Source organism: Oncorhynchus gorbuscha, linkage group LG09, assembly GCF_021184085.1.
Source record: "Oncorhynchus gorbuscha isolate QuinsamMale2020 ecotype Even-year linkage group LG09, OgorEven_v1.0, whole genome shotgun sequence".
NCBI lineage: Eukaryota > Metazoa > Chordata > Actinopteri > Salmoniformes > Salmonidae > Oncorhynchus > Oncorhynchus gorbuscha.
The window spans coordinates 87,365,193-87,386,418 of record NC_060181.1 but is presented as its reverse complement, the minus strand read 5'-3'; the positions used below and the strand labels follow the sequence as shown (position 1 = coordinate 87,386,418).

The 21,226-nt window shown below is 41.3% G+C and overlaps 1 protein-coding gene across 1 annotated transcript; it reads right to left on the bottom strand.

Annotated features, from left to right (window-relative positions):
* Nucleotides 1–4,518: 4,518 nt before the first annotated feature.
* On the bottom strand, nt 4,519–6,025 carry LOC124043010 (coiled-coil domain-containing protein 18-like). Its single transcript, XM_046361189.1, has 3 exons — nt 5,505–6,025; nt 4,985–5,254; nt 4,519–4,774 (listed from the first exon to the last, which is right to left on the bottom strand). Exons 1-3 carry the CDS (start codon nt 5,935–5,937, stop codon nt 4,752–4,754), a joined length of 726 nt encoding a protein of 241 aa, XP_046217145.1. The 5' UTR covers nt 5,938–6,025; the 3' UTR covers nt 4,519–4,751.
* Nucleotides 6,026–21,226: the final 15,201 nt, after the last annotated feature.

Here is a 21,226-nt window from a genome sequence, read left to right as displayed (position 1 = left end):
GAGTAAGAGAAGGTGTAGAGAGAAGGGGAAAGAGAGGAGGAGAAGTGGGAGTAAGAGAAGGTGTAGAGAGAAGGGGAAAGAGAGGAGGAGAAGTGGGAGTAAGAGAAGGTGTAGAGAGAAGGGGAAAGAGAGGAGGAGAAGTGGGAGTAAGAGAAGGTGTAGAGAGAAGGGGAAAGAGAGGAGGAGAAGTGGGAGTAAGAGAAGGTGTAGAGAGAAGGGGAAAGAGAGGAGGAGAAGTGGGAGTAAGAGAAGGTGTAGAGAGAAGGGGAAAGAGAGGAGGAGAAGTGGGAGTAAGAGAAGGTGTAGAGAGAAGGGGAAAGAGAGGAGGAGAAGTGGGAGTAAGAGAAGGTGTAGAGAGAAGGGGAAAGAGAGGAGGAGAAGTGGGAGTAAGAGAAGGTGTAGAGAGAAGGGGAAAGAGAGGAGGAGAAGGGGTGAAGGTGAGGTAGAATAAATTGGTGTGAAGGTGTGCTCATAGAGTGGAAGAGCAGTTTTTGAAAGACAACATTTCCTATTGACCTTTACCACCACACCCACCAGCTCCTCCTCCTCTTCCTCCTCCTCCATCATACAGCTCATCTGTTCCATAGCACCAGTCCAGGCTAGTCTCACAATACACTCTAGGAGTGTACAGTTCCAATGTTATGACCCCGGATTGATTTCCATTCAACCCCCCACTCCCGCCACACCAATAAACATACTACTTGTAACAAGCTAGATAAATAGTTATTTTCATGCTACCGTATAGATGCATGAGAAACTTTGCTGCTATAATAGTGATGATAGTAAGCAAAATGGTAGACTCCACGCACTGGTGCTGTAAAGATACCTGCAGAAGAGGAAGAACAGTGAGAGACGAGTACAGTTACAGACATACGAGTACAGAGTTACAGACATACGAGTACAGAGTTACAGACATACGAGTACAGAGTTACAGACACGAGTACACCGAGTTAGAAACATACGAGTAGAGAGTTAGAGACAAATGAGTATAGTTACAGACATATGAGTAGACCGAGTTAGAGACATACGAGTAGAGTTAGAGGCATACGAGTACAGAGTTACAGACACGAGTACACCGAGTTAGAAACATACGAGTAGAGAGTTAGAGACAAATGAGTATAGTTACAGACATATGAGTACAGAATTACAGACATACGAGTACAGAGTTAGAGACATACAAATACAGAGTTAGAGACATATGAGTACAGAATTACAGACATACGAGTACAGAATTACAGACATACGAGTACAGAGTTAGAGACATTTGAGAACAGAGTTCAAGACATACGAGTACAGAGTTACAGACATACGAGTACAGAGTTACAGACACGAGTACACCGAGTTAGAAACATACGAGTAGAGAGTTAGAGACAAATGAGTATAGTTACAGACATATGAGTAGACCGAGTTAGAGACATACGAGTAGAGTTAGAGACATACGAGTAGAGTTAGAGGCATACGAGTACAGAGTTAGAGACATACAAATACAGAGTTAGAGACATATGAGTACAGAATTACAGACATACGAGTACAGAGTTAGAGACATATGAGTACAGAATTACAGACATACGAGTACAGAATTACAGACATACGAGTACAGAGTTAGAGACATTTGAGAACAGAGTTCAAGACATACGAGTACAGAGTTACAAACATACGAACACACAATGTGCAATAATAAACATAAACAATAGACATAGACGTTGGAACACTTTACAGAAGGACCTGAAACTAGATTATTTTACGCCATTTGATGATTTGAAATCCCAGATTGGAGGGCTGCTGACCAGTGAATGCCCACATTCTTAAACCTAATCTTTTGTCTGCATCATTTCCAATCCCCTATATATTTTTTGGGTAAATATATATATTTACATACACACAGTATCAGTCAAAAGTTTGGACACACCTACTCATTCAAGGGTTTTTCTTTATTTTTACTTTTTTCTACGTTGTAGAATAATAGTGAAGACATCAAATCTATGAAACAGCACATATGGAATTATATAGTAACCAAAAAAGAATCTACAAAGAAGCCACACTTTGCCTTGAATACATATTTGCACTCTTTATCACGCCATGATCTGTTTCAACAGTGCTTGTCTCCCCACCCCCTCCAGGTGTGGCCCATCTTCCCCATTATCCCCTGTGTACTTATACCTGTGTTCTCTGTTTGTCTGTTGCCAGTTTGTCTTGTTTGTCAAGCTTACCAGAGTTTTTCCAGTCAGCTCCTGCTTTTCCTCTCTTTTTCTCACCCTCCTGGTTTTTAACCCTTGCCGGTCCTGATCCTGAACCCGCCCGCCTGACCCTTAGCCTGCCTGTCATCCGGTGCCTTTGTTGCTGTAATAAGCATTGTTACTTCGACACGGTCTGCATCTGGGTACTCTTGGCATTCTCTCAACCAGCTCCCCTGGAATGCTTTTCCAACAGTCTTGAAGGAGTTCCCATATATGCTGAGCACTTGTTGGCTGCTTTTCCTTCACTCTGTGGTCCAACTCATCCTAAACCATCTCAATTGGGTTGCGGTCGGGGGATTGTGGAGGCTAGGTCATCTGATGCAGCACTCCATCACACTCATTCTTGGTCAAATAGCCCTTACTTACACAGCCTAGAGGTGTGTTGTGTCATAGTCCTGTTGAAAAACAAATGATATTCCCACTAAGAGTAAATCATATGGGATGGCGTATCGCTGCAGAATGCTGTGGCAGCCATACTGGTGCCTTGAATTCTAAATATATCACAGACAGTGTCACCAGCAAAGCACCCCCAAACCATCACACCTCCTCCTCTATGCTTCACAGTGGGAACCACACATGCAGAGGTCATCCGTTCACCTACTCTGCATTTCACAAACACACAACTGCTTTGAATCAAGACATCAAAACTTTGAAATAACACATTTGGAATCATGTAGTAACTAAAAAAGTGTTAAACAAATAAAAACATGTTTAATATTTTAGATTATTCGAAGTAGCCAACCTTTGCCTTGATGACAGCTTTGCACACTCTTGGCATTCTCTGAAGTATTACATGTTTAAATGTAGAATGCATTACAATGAACAGGTGTGCCTTGTTTTGAATTTTCATTTACTTTACCTTTATTTAACTAGGCAAGTCAGTTAAGAACAAATTCTTATTTACAATGACGAGCTACTCCAGCCAAACCCGGACGACCTGTGTGCTGCCCTATGGGACTTCCAATCACCTCTGGATGTGATACAGCCTGGATTCAGACAAGGGACACCTCTAGCACTGAGATGTAGTGCCTTAGACCACTGCGCCACTCAAGAGCCCTAAAGCAATAAACCATGTGCCATGGAATCAGTACATCGAAAATCTCTTCGCAACTATTTTGTATTTAATTTTTACCTTTATTTAACTAGACAAGTCAGTTATTTTACAATGCCGGCCTACCCTTCCCTAACCCGATGCAGTGCGTTAGACCGCTGCGCATTCCGGAAGCTATATTGCACAGCTGTACACTTTTTGGTCCTTAAATGTTATTTTTTATCACAATTCTCTTTATGTATACCGAGTATCTCCACATCCCTGTCAGACCATTTTATTGGTAAGGTGGTCAGATCAGGGTTGACGTTTAGGCAGCATCATCATGGACGAGTTGATAGCCATCAGGGAGCCCCGCAGTGGCCACGCAGTGACCTACGTCACCTCCCATTGCGTGCACCACGAACCACTGACCCCATGGTACCGGTGAAAGTTGATGGACACGACACTGAAGCACTATTGGACTCCGGGAGTGTGGTTACGCTCGTAGCCGCGAGCCTGATTGCACAGGGGATACAACAATGTGGCTGTTTCCTGTGTCCACGGTGACACCAAGCGGTATCCAACCGTACAGGCCAACATCGTGACGCCACAAGGGAGCTGCCAGATGATGGTGGGTGCCGTACCAGAGTTGCCTCCCCCCGGTGAACAACTGGAGGAGACCCTCATCTTCCCCCTCATTGATTTTATGGGACCAGCCGAGACCAACTGAGGGAACAGTTCTTGACTGCCCAGATGGAGGATCCAAACTAGAAATCCGCCGCTGTCCAAGTGATAGCGTTGGATAGCCAGCTACTTCCGGGTGCGCACCTGGGAATGGAGAAGACTCAGGATCGGATCACTGCCCGGTTCCACTGGCCCAGGATGAGGAGGGCCATGGAGTAGCTGCCCGGAGTGTCAAATCACTGCCAAAGCACACTTCCGAAACCCGCTGGACACCAATCATCAGGGTGCCCAAAGAGGCATTGAGTTTGAAGGTGGGCCTTGAAATATTCCCACAGGTGCACCTCTAATTGACTCAATTAGCCTATCAGAAGCTTCTAAAGCCATGACATCATTTTTTGGAATTTTCCAAGCTGTTTAAAGGCACTTAATACTTAATGTATGTAACATCTGACCCACTGGAATGTGATACAGTGAATTATAAGTGAAATATTCTGTCAGTAAACCATTTTTGGAAAAATTACTTGTGTCATGTCAAAACTATAGTTTGTTAACAAGACATTCGTGGAATGGTTGAAAAACATGATTTAATGACTCCAGCCTAAGTGTATGTAAAACTTTCTATTTCACCAGTAAGAAACATATGAGAACACAATGTGCAGTACAAATGTCTATATTCTTCAGCATGTAAAGATGTTCTGTTTTCTGGCTGTGAGTTGTTGCCAATGTTGGTGAAGCTTTCTGTAGACCAGGGTGGTCATTGTGTTGAAGGGTCTGTAGTCCCCGTCAGCTCCATGGCCAGCCTAGAATGTCCCCTTTGGTTTGGCTGAGATACATGAAGAGGGAGAAGATTTCATACCTGCTTGATGCCAACATCATCCTTCTTTAATATCATATATTTTTGCAACCCCCTCATTATCTGTCTTAACTAATCTTAGACACCCAGATGTTACAATACCATTTAAGTTAGGCAGTCATTGGATTAGTCTGAACAGATCGTAAGGACATCAGATTCAGTAAATTAGGACTGTGTTACCTGCATTCTCCTTCAGCTCCTCCACCTGGCTTTCACTGACACTCAGTCTACCCTCCACGTTTCTCAGCTCAGTCTCTGTGGTGCTCAGTCTATCCTCCACGTTTCTCAGCTCAGTCACTGTGGTGCTCAGTCTACCCTCCAACTTTCTCAGCTCAGTCCCTGTGGTGCTCAGTCTACCCTCCACGTTTCTCAGCTCAGTCTCTGTGGTGCTCAGTCTACCCTCCACGTTTCTCAGCTCAGTCACTGTGGTGCTCAGCTGGGATCTTTGAACTGGAGAGATAGGAACAGCAAGATTTTAAATCAAATGCAAACCACATTCTTTGTGGGACAGATATGCTGTAAGTCGGGTTGCAAAATCCTGGTAACGTTCCCAAATTCACAGGTTTTCCAGAAATCTTGGTTGGAGGATTCCAGAATGTCCTGCTTATCTTCCAACCAGGATTTTCTAAAAAACTAGGAATTGTGTGACCGTCAGCAGAATTTTTCAACACTAATTGTAAGTCTTCCAATTTCACATTACCTTCTTTCTCTGTCTGTAGGTTAGCCACTGTAGACTTTATAGCTCCAATCTCCATCAGCAAGGAACACATGTCAGGCTGGCAGCTTCTCCCCGAGTCTCCTAGGTCCTCACTCTTAACCCTCTGTACCTCAACATGTTGTATCTCTGAACCGATCTCATTCTCTGTGACTGTGTTCTGTGTCTCTGAACTGATCTCATTCTCTGTGACTATGTTCTGTGTCTCTGAACTGATCTCATTCTCTGTGACTGTGTTCTGTGTCTCTGAACTGATCTTATTCTCTGTGACTATGTTCTGTGTCTCTGAACTGATCTCATTCTCTGTGACTATGTTCTGTGTCTCTGAACTGATCTCATTCTCTGTGACTATGTTCTGTATCTCTGCCCCAATCAGACCCAAGCACAGCAACACCAGCAGAGCTACAATAACCCTCATTCTTTACCTGTCCTGGACTAGATCTGTGTGAAATAGCTCTGTTGTGTTTCTCTATGATGTGTCTGTTGTGTCTCTATGGAAACGGGCACCTGTTCAAAGGCACTTATGTACCTAGCAGGAAGTATAATGTGATCACATTTTTAGTTAAATATTCCCTAGTGAACTGATTTTATCTACATGTTTACGGAAAGTCATTACCATGTTATCTTATCTTATCTATGGATTTTGATATCATTTGTTTCCTGGAACAGTGTTCACATACCCACAAACAGAGAAACACTTATTCTATAGTTCAAAATGAAACCATAGCTAAATATATATATATTTAAAATAAAATAGGGATTGATACAATTAAATAATTGAAATAGTGAACTTTCAACAGTCGTATGCATTGCATCATTACACCTTATAGCTTACGCTAATTTACAGTACTTGTCCCTTGTCCTGGTCCCTCTGTCAAATGTCCGTATATCTGCTTTAGGGACAAGGAGGCACCATAGCTGTTGGAATTGGGGATGCTGAGGGTGCTGCAGCACCCCCCTCTAAAATCAGAATTTGAAAATATAATTAACAAAACATGATTACAATAAATAATTCTAATTATTATTCTTCACAAAAGTAGTGCACTGGGCCTTTACGAGTTCTTTATTAGTAGACCTATATAGCTATCTTTAATATGATCGGATTTGTCTTTCGCTTCTCTACAGAAAATGGGAGCTGTTAAAGGACACTTACAGTACCTTCAGAAAGTATTCACACCCCTTGACTTCTCCCACATTTTGTTGTGTTACAACCTGAATTTAAAATAAATACAATTTAGCTTTTTTTTGTCACTGGCTTACACACAATACCCCATAATGTCAAAGTGGAATTATGTTTTTAGAAATGTTTACTAATTAATAAAAAATGAAAAGCTGAAATGTTTTGACCAATAAGTATTCTAACCCTATGTTTTGGCAAGCCTATATATGTTTAGGAGTAAAAATGTGTTTAACAAGTCACAAAATGAGTTTAACTTCTTGAAGCTAGGGGGGGACTATTTCTATGTTTGGAAAATAACGTTCCCAAAGTAAACGGCCTATTTCTCTGGACCAGATGCTAAAATATGCATATAATTGACAGATTAGGATAGAAAACACTCTAAAGTTTCCAAAACTGTCAAAATATTGTCTGTGAGTATAACAGAACTGATATTGCAGGCGAAACCCTGAGGAAAATCAAACCAGGAAGTGGCTTCTATTTTGAAAACTCCATGTTCCATAGCCTGCCTTTGCTCCATTTAAAGGGATATCAACCAGATTCCTTTTCCTATCGCTTCCTCAAGGTGTCAACGGTCGTTAGACATAGTTTCAGGCTTTTATTTTGAAAAAATTGTGAGAACGATAACATTGCGTCATTGTATGGCCGGGTTCCAGCAGTATTTTGCTTGGCGCAACAGAGTTTGAGCAGCCATTGCCTTTCCCTCTCCTACTGCAAAAGACAGTTGCGGTTGATATATTATCGATTATATATTTTAAAAACAACCTGAGGATTGATTATAAAAAAACGTTTGACATGTTTCTGTGGATATATATTACGGACACTATTTGGAATTTTGTCTGCGTTGTCGTGACCGCTCTTTTCTATGGATTTCTGAACATAACGCGCCAAACAAACAGAGGTATTTTGGATATAAAAATAATCTTTATGGAACAAAAGGAACATTTATTGTGTAACTGGGAGTCTCGTGAGTGAAAACATCCGAAGATCATCAAAGGTAAACGATTAATTTGATTGCTTCTCTGATTCTCGTGACCAAGCTAGGTGTTCATAATGTTTTGTCGAGCGATCGATAAACTTACACAAACGCTTCGATTGCTTTCGCTGTAAAGCATATTTTTAAAATCTGACAGGTGGATTAACAAAAGGCTAAGCTGTGTTTTGCTATATTGCACTTGTGATTTAATGAATATAAATATTTTTAGTAATATCATTTGAATGTGCTGTTATGCTATTCAGCGGTTGTTGATGACAATTATCCCGCTAAAGGGATGGGTAGCGTCAAGAAGTTAATGGACTCTGTGTGCAATAATAGTGTTTAAAATTATTTTTGAATGACTACCTCATCTTTGTACACCACAGATATAGGCCGTGTCTAGACTTGACAGTTCATGCAGCTTAGTAATATGATCATAGAGTTCTGATCAGTGAATTATGAAAGCTCCATCTACACCTACATGTGTGTATCTACACCTACATGTAAATGTGTCTACGGTGCCCACAGTGTGTCTGAATTCCCTTTTCCCGCTCTATATTTAAATGACTGTATGCATTCTACAGACGGTGGAATAGGCAACATATGATAATAGCACAACAACAACTGATGGCAGCAGCCAACTATTGTAACTCACGAGCCAGCTAACCTCTGTAGCTAGTTAGCATACAACGCCAAAGGAATTGCAAAGGGTTAGCTTAACTCTAGCCATATAAAATGTGTTTTTTTCTTCTAAATATTACCTAGCTGGCTAGCATTTGAGGCCAGCAAAAATGTTGCTCACATGCGAGGCATGTATTTTCTCCAAAGTTATTATGAAAAGGTGCCATTCGGGTCCCAAAACATACGTTTTCTGGAGACTTGTGGGAGGGGTGCTGATGACGTCGCCCACTGTATTTCAGTAGCCTGATTACTTCCAGACTTGAGGAGAAATCCACGCACAATGCATCCCTGACCACCACCTGAACTGGTCTGTCAGATGAACACAATTGAACACAATCAGACCACGATGAGACTTTTGTGAGTCTAGAACCGTCTTCTCAATGCAGTCTTTGTATTCTGATAGCAGAAGTCACATGTAACTGTCAAATGTTGACACGACCAGATTATCTGTAAGGTCCCTTAGTCAAGCAGTGATTTTCAAACACAGATTCAACCACAAAGACCATGCAGGACTTCCAATGCCTTGCAAAGAAGGGCACCTATTGGTAGATTGGTAAAATAAGAAAAGCAGACATGGAATATCACTTTGAGCATGGTGAAGTTATTAATTACACTTTGGATGGTGTAATAATATACCCAGTCACTACAACGATAAAGGCGTCCTTCCTAACTCAGTAGCCGGAGAGGAAGAAAACCGCTCAGGGATTTACCATGAGGCCAATGGTGTCTTGGAAACAGTTACAGAGTTGTTGGCTGCCATAGGAGAAAACTGAGGATGGATCAACAACCTTGTAGTTACTCCACAACACTAACCTAATTGACAGAGTGAAAATAAGGAAGCCTGTACAGAATAAAAATATTCCAAAACAATCAACCTGTTTGCAACAAGGCACTAAAGTAATAGTGGAAAGAATGTAGCACAGCAATTTACTTTTTGTCCTGAATACAAAGTGTTATGTTTAGGGCAAACCAAATACATCAGATTTCTGAGAGCCACTCTCCATATTTTCAAGTATAGTGGTGGCTGCATCATGTTATGGGTATGCTTGTAATCATTAAGGACTGGGGAGTTTTTTAGGATAAAAAATAAATGGAAATAAATTAAGCACAGGTAAAATGCTAGAGGAAAACCTGGTTTAGTCTTATTTCCCCCAGGCACTGGGAGATGAATTCACCTTTCAGCAAGACAATAACCTAAAACGCAAGGCCAAATCCACACTGGAGTTGTTTACCAAGAAGTCTGTCAATGTTCCTGAGTGCCCGAGTTACATTGTTGACTTAAATCTGCATGAAAATCTATGGCAAGACCTGAAAATGGTTGTCTAGCAATGATCAACAACCAATTTGACAGAGCTTGAGGAATGTTGAAAGGAATAATAGGCAAACGTTGTACAATCCAGGTGTGGAAAGCTCTTATAGACTTACTCAGAAACACTCACCGCTGTAATCGCTGCCAAAGGTGACTCTAACAGGTACAGTATAGTGAAAATGTATGTAAATTAGATATTTCTGTATTTCATGTTCAATAAATGTGCAGAAAATGTGTGTAACAACAAAATCTGGAATAAGTCAATGGGCATGAATACTTTCTGATGGCACTTATATGCACAGAGTATTATTTGATTAGATTATTTAGTAAAATATTCACCAGTGAACTGATTTTATCTACAGTGTTTACGGACGTCATCGCCATAGCATCTTATCTATTGGTTTTGATATCATTTGTTTCCTGGAACCATGTTCACAGCCACGCAAACAAAGAAAAATGTATTAAATAGTTTAAAATGAACCCATAGCTAAATCTTTATTTTATTTCTTTTAAATTGTATTTTACTTAGGGATACATACAATTAAAACATTGAAATGTTGAACGGTCAACAGTCATATTGTATTTGTATGCATACTGCTAAAGCAACACTCGAGTGGTTTATAGGGGAAACATTTAAATGTCTTGGAATGGCCTAGTCAAAGCCCAGACCTCAATCCAATTGAGAATCTGTGGTATGTCTTAACAATTGCAGTACCCTAGCGGTACCCATCCAACTTGAAGGAGCTGGAGCAGTTTGCCTTGAAGAATGGGCAAAAATCCCAGTGGCTGGATGTGCCAAGCTTAGATTTGCAGCTGTAATTGCTGCAAAAGGTGGCTCTACAAAGTATTGACTGGGGCGTGAATAGTTATGCACGCTCAGGTTTTCAGTTTTTGTTGTCTTATTTCTTGTTTGTTTTACAAGAAAAAAAATATTTGTCATTGTCCTGCTGGAAGGTGAACCTCTGTCCCAGTTTCAAATCTCTGGAAGACTGAAATAGTTTCCCTCAAGAATTTCCCTGTATCATTCCTTCAATTCTGACCAGTTTCCCAGTCCCTGCCGATTAAAAACATCCCCACAGCATGATGAGGATGGTGTTCTTGGGGTGATGGAATGTGTTGGTTTTGCGCCAGACCTAGCGTTTTCCTTGATGGCCAAAAAGCTCAATTATAGTCTCATCTAACCAGAGTACCTTCTTTCATATATTTGGAGAGTCTCCCACATGCCTTTTGGTGAAAACCAAACATGATTACTTATTTTTTTCTGGCCACTCTTCCATAAAGCCCAGCTCTGTGGAGTGTACAGCTTAAAGTGGTCCTATGGACAGATACTCCAATCTCCGCTGAGGAGCTTTGCAGCTCCTTCAGGGTTATCTTAAGTCTCTTTGTTGCTTCTCTGATTAATGCCCTCTTTGCCTAGTCGGTGAGTTTGGTGGGCGGCCCTCTCTTGGCAGGTTTGTTGTGGTGCTATATTCTTTCCATTTTTTAATAATGGATTTAATGATGTCCAAAGTTTCTGATATTTTTTTATAACCCAACCCTGATCTGTGCTTCTCCACAACTGTGTCCCTGACCTGTTTGGAGAGCTCCTTGGTCTTCATGGTGCTGCTTGTTTAGTGGTGACCCTTGCTTAGTGGTGTTGCAGACTCTGGGGCCTTTCAGAACAGGTGTATATATACTGAGATCACGTGACAGATCATGTGACACTTAGATTGCACACAGGTGGACTTATTTAACTAATTCTGTGACTAATTGGTTGCACCAGATCTTATTTAGGGGCTTAATAGCAAGCATGCACGCACCACTTTTCAGTGTTTTATTTTTTTTAATGTTTTGAAACAAGTTCGTTTTTTGTTTCACTTCACCGAATTTGGACTATTTTGTGTATGTCCATTGCATGAAATCCAAATAAAAATCCAACTTACAAGATGTAATGCAGCAAAATAGGAAAAATGCCAATGGGGTGAATATTTTGCAAGGCACTATAGTTGACTTGCATCTGCACCGTTAGAATAAATCATACAGTATGCAGTGTATATAGAATAACATTATGTACAATTAGTCCACTAATGACAGCACTTTAATAACCCTCCTTATGTTCTCTACCTTATTGGGTGAATAACAGAATGCCATCGAAGTGGCAGAAATTGCTGAAATTGTCATAGAGCCATGATCCCGCCCACATATGGACATAGACCTCATCTCCTCTCTCCAACTGCCCTGTGATGCCATTAGATCCATTAGCTGACCAGCATCAAAACCACCAGCAATAGTTACTAGCGTATGCTCATTCTTAAACAGAGATGCATGAATTTAATAGTGATGATAGTAAGTAAAGGGGTCCACTCCATGCACTGGTGCTGTAAAAATACCTGCAGAAGATGAAGAACAGTGACAGACGAGTACAGAGTTACAGACATACGAGTACAGAGTTACAGACATACGAGTACAGAGTTACAGACATACGAGTACAGAGTTACAGACATACGAGTACAGAGTTACAGACATACGAGTACAGAGTTACAGACATACCAGTACAGAGTTACAGACATACGAGTACAGAGTTACAGACATTAGAGTACAGAGTTACAGACATTAGAGTACAGAGTTACAGACATACGAGTACAGAGTTACAGATATACGAGTACAGAGTTACAGACATTAGAGTACAGAGTTACAGACATACGAGTATAGAGTTACAGACATTAGAGTACAGAGTTACAGACATTAGAGTACAGAGTTACAGACATACGAGTACAGAGTTACAGATATACGAGTACAGAGTTACAGACATTAGAGTACAGAGTTACAGACATACGAGTACAGAGTTACAGACATTAGAGTACAGAGTTACAGACATACGAGTACAGAGTTACAGACATTAGAGTACAGAGTTACAGACATTAGAGTACAAAGTTACAGACATACAAGTACAGAGTTACAGACATTAGAGTACAGAGTTACAGACATACGAGTACAGAGTTACAGATATATGAGTACAGAGTTACAGACATATGAGACACAGAGTTACAGACATACGAGTACAGAGTTACAGACATACCAGTACAGAGTTACAGACATTAGAGTACAGAGTTACAGACATACGAGTACAGAGTTACAGACATTAGAGTACAGAGTTACAGACATACGAGTACAGAGTTACAGACATACGAGTACAGAGTTACAGACATACGAGTACAGAGTTACAGACATACGAGTACAGAGTTACAGACATACCAGTACAGAGTTACAGACATACGAGTACAGAGTTACAGACATTAGAGTACAGAGTTACAGACATTAGAGTACAGAGTTACAGACATACGAGTACAGAGTTACAGATATACGAGTACAGAGTTACAGACATTAGAGTACAGAGTTACAGACATACGAGTATAGAGTTACAGACATTAGAGTACAGAGTTACAGACATTAGAGTACAGAGTTACAGACATACGAGTACAGAGTTACAGATATACGAGTACAGAGTTACAGACATTAGAGTACAGAGTTACAGACATACGAGTACAGAGTTACAGACATTAGAGTACAGAGTTACAGACATACGAGTACAGAGTTACAGACATTAGAGTACAGAGTTACAGACATTAGAGTACAAAGTTACAGACATACAAGTACAGAGTTACAGACATTAGAGTACAGAGTTACAGACATACGAGTACAGAGTTACAGATATATGAGTACAGAGTTACAGACATATGAGACACAGAGTTACAGACATACGAGTACAGAGTTACAGACATACCAGTACAGAGTTACAGACATTAGAGTACAGAGTTACAGACATACGAGTACAGAGTTACAGACATTAGAGTACAGAGTTACAGACATACGAGTACAGAGTTACAGATATACGAGTACAGAGTTACAGGCATACGAGTACAGAGTTACAGCCATACGAGTACAGAGTTACAGACATACGAGTACAGAGTTACAGACATTAGAGTACAGAGTTACAGACATACGAGTACAGAGTTACAGATATACCAGTACAGAGTTACAGACATTAGAGTACAGAGTTACAGGCATACGAGTACAGAGTTACAGATATACGAGTACAGAGTTACAGACATATGAGACACAGAGTTACAGACATACGAGTACAGAGTTACAGACATACCAGTACAGAGTTACAGACATACCAGTACAGAGTTACAGACATACCAGTACGGAGTTACAGACATATGAGTACAGAGTTACAGACCTACAACTACAGAGTTACAGACATACAAGTACCCAATGTGCAATAATAGATGATATGAGCACACAGAGGCTGGGTTTGCACAGGCAGCCAAACTCTGATCGTTTCCAATTTCAGGAATTGCAGGATTGTGTGTCACCATGTTGGAAATCATTTTTCTGAAACTGATGAAAATTCCTTTAGAATGTCAACATGCATGACGTCAGATGTAAAACTTGAAAGAGCTCTAACTCATTTGTTCTTTTAATTATACTCAATCTGAGGTGAATGCAATCTACAATAATTAATTACAGAAAGTGAGTAAATGTTACGTTTCGTAAACTTTGAGTAAGTTGTACTCAATTAGTTTAGAAGATTTACCGAGTACGGGGTTCTGTAGTTGCTATGCAAGCTTTTTGTATGGACAACAGAGGTCAGAATTCATGGGGGGTTTTCTGTCTCTTACTGAACCTTAGTATAAAGAGACTACAGGGAGAGCACTCCATCTCCTCAGACACACTCAATCCACTTCCCCTATTGCCTCAAAATGACAACTGTTTGCCTCAAAATGACAACTGTTTGCCTCAAAATGACAACTGTTTGCCTCAAAATGACAACTGTTTGCCTCAAAATGACAACTGTTTGCCTCAAAATGACAACTGTTTGCCTCAAAATGACAACTGTTTGCCTCAAAATGACAGACATTCCTGTTGACTCCTTTCCACTGTTTGCCCCGAAATGGCGGTGCAGCACTTCAACCAGTTGCGTCTCAACCCCATCTGTTTAGAGGACACTCCGTCACACTGCGTGGGTTTAAGCTCAAATCGAGATTAGTGACTCACATAATTGGGTTGATCTTAGCCAACAGCTCTAGGGATTTGAAACTCCTTGAATTGAAAAGTTTTGACTGTGTTTCTTACTACTAACGGTGGTAAGATCTCTCATCTGTTTACCTGTGTTTTACCTTAGAAAGTTGGTTAGGTATTAATAAAACAAACGGCCAACAGCCTACCATTACCAACACAAATACTATACACAGTTTGAAGATCGAGTTCTAAGTTCTATTATTATGGTATGGAAGCATCAAATGTATTAAGTAGGACAGAGTAGTTGATTATTTTAAATGAAAAACAAAGTATTATATGAAACAGTAGCTATAATGAAGTCAGAGTAAAGAGCTGAAGATGTGAGGGAGCCGTTGATTTGAATAGTTTCCAGGGTGGTGAGTAAGAGATGGTTTTCATTAGTTAAAATGAGATCTGAAAGCTAAGGGGGATTCCCTCTATGGGAAGGGGAAATCTCACACACACACACACACACACACACACACACACACACACACACACACACACACACACACACACACACACACACACACACACACACACACACACACACACACACACAGTCATGCACACACACACACACAGTCATGCACACACACACACACAGTCATGCACGCACACACACACACACACACACACACACACACACACACACACACACACACACACACACACACACACACACACACACACACACACACACACACACACACACACACACACACACACACACACACACACACACACACACACACACACACACACACACACACACAGTCATGCACACACACACACACAGTCATGCACGCACACACACACACACACACACACACACACACACACACACACACACACACACACACACACACACACACACACACACACACACACACACACACACACACACACACACACACACACACACACACACACACACACACAGTCATGCACACACACACACACACACAGTCATGCACGCACACACACACACACACACACACACACACACACACACACACACACACACACACACACACACACACACACACACACACACACACACACACACACACACACACACACACACACACACACACACACACATTTTTACTTTTCTGTCAATGTAATGTATATCATTGCATTAATTGCATTGCATTCATTTGAAAGTCTCACTTTCAGTCGTCGTCTTTCGAAGGGACCCTTGAATATTACACATCTTGGTAAACCATATAAGGAAGGCTAGGAGAGGGGTGTTTGTGGTGGAGGGGTAATGGCAGTTTGTGGCACTGTTTCCTCTAAATCAGACCACCACTCTCTGTTTCTCACCATGGAAAAGCCCCCTGAACCACCCAGCCATTCCTTTTTTATTGAACATAACACTCCTAACACCAGACAGTTGCGTTATTGACTTTTGTATCATTTGTTTTGTATAAAAATCACAAATGGGACCATCCCTTCCTTTGTTTGGGGAAAAGCACTAATGAAATGATCAGCTCATTGTCGCATATCAATACGATTTACTATCTGTCATACGTTAAGTCGCTCTGGATAAGAGCGTCTGCTAAATGACTTAAATGTAAATGTAAATACGTTCCACTCTGTGTGCGATAAATATTAGATTATCATTGATTACATTTAATTTATTCAGTTATTGTCTCTCTTTTAACTACATTTGTAAATGTAGCCATTTGCACAACAGAAAAATACCAAAAGCCACCAAGACATGTTTAGTTTGTGTAGTAAAGTCGTCCGTATCCATCAACCTGCGTCTGGATGCCTTCGTAATCACCACAGTATGTTTTCATTGCAAACGTACCTCTAAACAATGCAGGTGTGGCGAATTTCAACTAGCTCGTCTGAGCTAGCTTAGCATCGCACAGTGATGCCATCTTCCCTAAAAACTGTAATACTGTTGCCTTGGCTTTCATAGGTCAATATTGGTGCTTCATTAAGGATTACTGTGTATGCTGTTGTGAGTAGGGTGTCAAATCCCAAAGCAGAATGGTGTACGTTGCACATGGAAGCGGTTATAGTAAAATAAAACTCACCAATGCAGGGAAAGTCTTGCTGCAGTTTGTCCACTCACATCTCCACCATGGGGCGTGAGGGTAAAACACTGTTCTGTTCATAAGGTGAAAACATGGCCAATGGGTGAGTGAGACTCGTCACCATTTACCGGTAAGAGTGCAGGAAGGAAGAAGGGATGGGTTTGGGGGGAAATTATGGTTTGCATAGTTATGGGGGGGGGGGTGTATGGTGGGTTACCAACGTGGTTTACCATGTGGAAGGAGGGGCGTTGTTAATGTCCATGGTTAGTCTTTGAGAAAATCCATCAGACCACTGTCTATGCAAGAAAGTCCCATAAATCTCATAAGTCATGTTCATTGACGGTTTTGCTACCAGTGGTACTATCTGTAAAAGCATCAGAAGTCCTTTTCAAATACATATATATTCTAACCTGTAGAATACATTCACACATGCACACACACATCACAATGAAACTAGTGTTTTTATTCTTATTCTTGTTTTGATTCATACATGCCTATCTAGTTACGCATTATCCGTTCAGTTTGGCTGTTAGAGGTAACATTATCTGTTCAGGTTGGCTGTCAGAAGTAACATTATCCGTTCAGTTTGGCTGTTAGAAGTAACATTATCTGTTCAGTTTGGCTGTCAGAAGTAACATTATCTGTTCAGGTTGGCTGTCAGAAGTAACATTATCCGTTCAGTTTGGCTGTCAGAAGTAACATTATCTGTTCAGTTTGGCTGTCAGAAGTAACATTATCTGTTCAGGTTGGCTGTCAGAAGTAACATTATCTGTTCAGTTTGGCTGTCAGAAGTAACATTATCTGTTCAGTTTGGCTGTCAGAAGTAACATTATCTGTTCAGGTTGGCTGTCAGAAGTAACATTATCTGTTCAGTTTGGCTGTCAGAAGTAACATTATCTGTTCAGTTTGGCTGTCAGAAGTAACATTATCTGTTCAGGTTGGCTGTCAGAAGTAACATTATCTGTTCAGTTTGGCTGTCAGAAGTAACATTATCTGTTCAGTTTGGCTGTCAGAAGTAACATTATCTGTTCAGTTTGGCTGTCAGAAGTAACATTATCTGTTCAGTTTGGCTGTCAGAAGTAACATTATCTGTTCAGGTTGGCTGTCAGAAGTAACATTATCTGTTCAGTTTGGCTGTCAGAAGTAACATTATCTGTTCAGTTTGGCTGTCAGAAGTAACATTATCTGTTCAGTTTGGCTGTCAGAAGTAACATTATCTGTTCAGTTTGGCTGTCAGAAGTAACATTATCTGTTCAGTTTGGCTGTCAGAAGTAACATTATCTGTTCAGGTTGGCTGTCAGAAGTAACATTATCTGTTCAGTTCGGCTGTCAGAAGTAACATTATCTGTTCAGTTTGGCTGTCAGAAGTAACATTATCTGTTCAGTTTGGCTGTCAGAAGTAACATTATCTGTTCAGGTTGGCTGTCAGAAGTAACATTATCTGTTCAGTTTGCTGTCAGAAGTAACATTATCTGTTCAGTTTGGCTGTTAGAAGTAACATTATCTGTTCAGTTTGCTGTCAGAAGTAACATTATCTGTTCAGTTTGCTGTCAGAAGTAACATTATCTGTTCAGTTTGCTGTCAGAAGTAACATTATCTGTTCAGTTTGGCTGTTAGAAGTAACATTATCTGTTCAGGTTGGCTGTCAGAAGTAACATTATCTGTTCAGTTTGCTGTCAGAAGTAACATTATCTGTTCAGTTTGGCTGTTAGAAGTAACATTATCTGTTCAGTTTGCTGTCAGAAGTAACATTATTCATTTGAAGGATACACAATGTAAGGTAAAGAGAGGGGGAGGAGAGAGAGAGCAGAGCGAGAGAAAATAAGAGTCAGAATGCCAGAGAGAGAGAGGCTTCCATCATTTACAACCCACACATATTCTATCCTCTTCTGAATCCATTACCTCCATGTAAATGACAGCTCTCTGTGTCTCGCAGCACAGAGAGAAATGCACTGTTACCAGCACAATATAGCGGAGGCCAAAGCCTTATCACCCACACAATAAGTCCTCTATACCACCCTCCCACACAGACACTACACTCACAGCTGGGTGGGGGAGGCAGGGGGAGACAAGGAAGGCAGAGAGGAGAGTAAACCCATTTAGCAACACTGTCAAACCCACATAAATGTCCTCCCTGGTCCCGTACTCCAGACACTGAATAGGTAAGAGAAGGGGGAGAGTAGAGGAGGCAAAGCTCAGTCATCCACAGCTCTGTCTGACACAATTTGGGAAATGACATCAGATCAATCAATCAGTGAAAAGGTGCTTTGATTCCCGTCTGTAATCTTCTTTTCCCCTCTTATATCGACTAAAAGTACATTTCACAGCCTACAGTACAGCACCTTTCCAGATTCCAAGGACATACAGTGAGAGAAATCTTGGCGATACTGACCTGCTGTAGACGGGATGATCCCAATATCTGTCCACACAGTTTCTTTTGTCTGTTTGTTTAACCTGCAATACTTTGTGTCAGAGACGTAACCTACAAAAGATAGAGAGAAAGGGAAAGAAGGGAGGAATGTTTCTCTGTTCCCTGGTGCAGGGAGGAATGTTTCTCTCTGTTCCCTGGTGCAGGGAGGAATGTTTCTCTGTTCCCTGGTGCAGGGAGGAATGTTTCTCTGTTCCCTGGTGCAGGGAGGAATGTTTCTCTCTGTTCCCTGGTGCAGGGAGGAATGTTTCTCTGTTCCCTGGTGCAGGGAGGAATGTTTCTCTCTGTTCCCTGGTGCAGGGAGGAATGTTTCTCTCTGTTCCCTGGTGCAGGGAGGAATGTTTCTCTGTTCCCTGGTGCAGGGAGGAATGTTTCTCTGTTCCCTGGTGCAGGGTGGAATGTTTCTCTCTGTTCCCTGGTGCAGGGAGGAATGTTTCTCTGTTCCCTGGTGCAGGGAGGAATGTTTCTCTGTTCCCTGGTGCAGGGAGGAATGTTTCTCTGTTCCCTGGTGCAGGGAGGAATGTTTCTCTGTTCCCTGGTGCAGGGAGGAATGTTTCTCTCTGTTCCCTGGTGCAGGGAGGAATGTTTCTCTGTTCCCTGGTGCAGGGAGGAATGTTTCTCTGTTCCCTGGTGCAGGGAGGAATGTTTCTCTGTTCCCTGGTGCAGGGAGGAATGTTTCTCTGTTCCCTGGTGCAGGGAGGAATGTTTCTCTGTTCCCTGGTGCAGGGAGGAATGTTTCTCTGTTCCCTGGTGCAGGGAGGAATGTTTCTCTCTGTTCCCTGGTGCAGGGAGGAATGTTTCTCTGTTCCCTGGTGCAGGGAAATTGATTGCGATGACATCAGGCTGACCATGACTTTTGTAACGTCATGTTCAGGATACATACAAAGACGTAAAGACGTCTGGATAATTAAATTTGTACCTGTTTGTAATCTGACCAGATCTCTCCTAGGTGACTTGATGTTGTCATGACAAATATGTCTTTACCAGGTTGTAATCTGACGTCTCTTTAACCAAAAAAAACAACAGTTTATAACCAGAAGACCAGTTTACATGTAACATTTGAGTAATTTAGCCGACACTCTCATCCAGAACGTCTTTGCACTTTGTTGTACTTTAACCGCTGGGATATTATTTTCATTAATGTCGAAAGAGAATATGTACAGTGACTCTGTGACAACCATCGCCTCACATGCTGCAAAACCCAGAGATTGAGCACACTTCCCTTCCATAATATTATGGAGCACTGTGGAAACATGGGATAATATTTGGGAGCAATAGAAAAGACAACTGGCAAGTTATGGACAACATTCATTCCCTCTGACTAGTTCATTTTTGGGTTGCTGTTCCCCAGTGAAAGCAGTTTGGAATTTCTGATTGCAACGTCAACAGGCATATATGTTTTCTCTGTCTTTGCATCATCCATAGGACTCTCTCTCTCTCTCTCTCTCTCTCTCTCTCTCTCTCTCTCTCTCTCTCTCTCTCTCTCTCTCTCTCTCTCTCTCTCTCTCTCTCTCACCTGAGACAGATTAAGAGAAGAAGACTGAGACTGATGAGAGAGAAGAAGACTGAGACAGATGAAGAGAAGAAGACTGAGACAGATGGAGAGAAGAAGACTGAGACAGGTGGACAGAAGAAGACTGAGACAGATAAGAGAGAAGAAGACAGAGAGAGATGGAGAGAAGAAGAAGACTGAGACAAATGGAGAGAAGAAGACTGAGACAGATGAGAGAGAAGAAGACAGAGAGAGATGGAGAGAAGAAGAAGACTGAGACAGGTGGACAGAAGAAGACTGAGACAGATGAGAGAGAAGAAGACAGAGAGAGATGGAGAGAAGAAGAAGACTGAGACAGGTAAGAGAAAAAAATAATGAATTAAACAATGGAGTGAGACAGTGAAAGAGAGCGATTGATAGTGACTGACGGACAGAAAAAAATACTTTTAACAAGGCACACGTGTTAATTGAAATGCATTCCAGGTAACTACCTTATGAAGCTGGTTGAGAGAATGCCAAGAGTGTGCAAAGCTGTCATCAAGGCAAAGGGTGG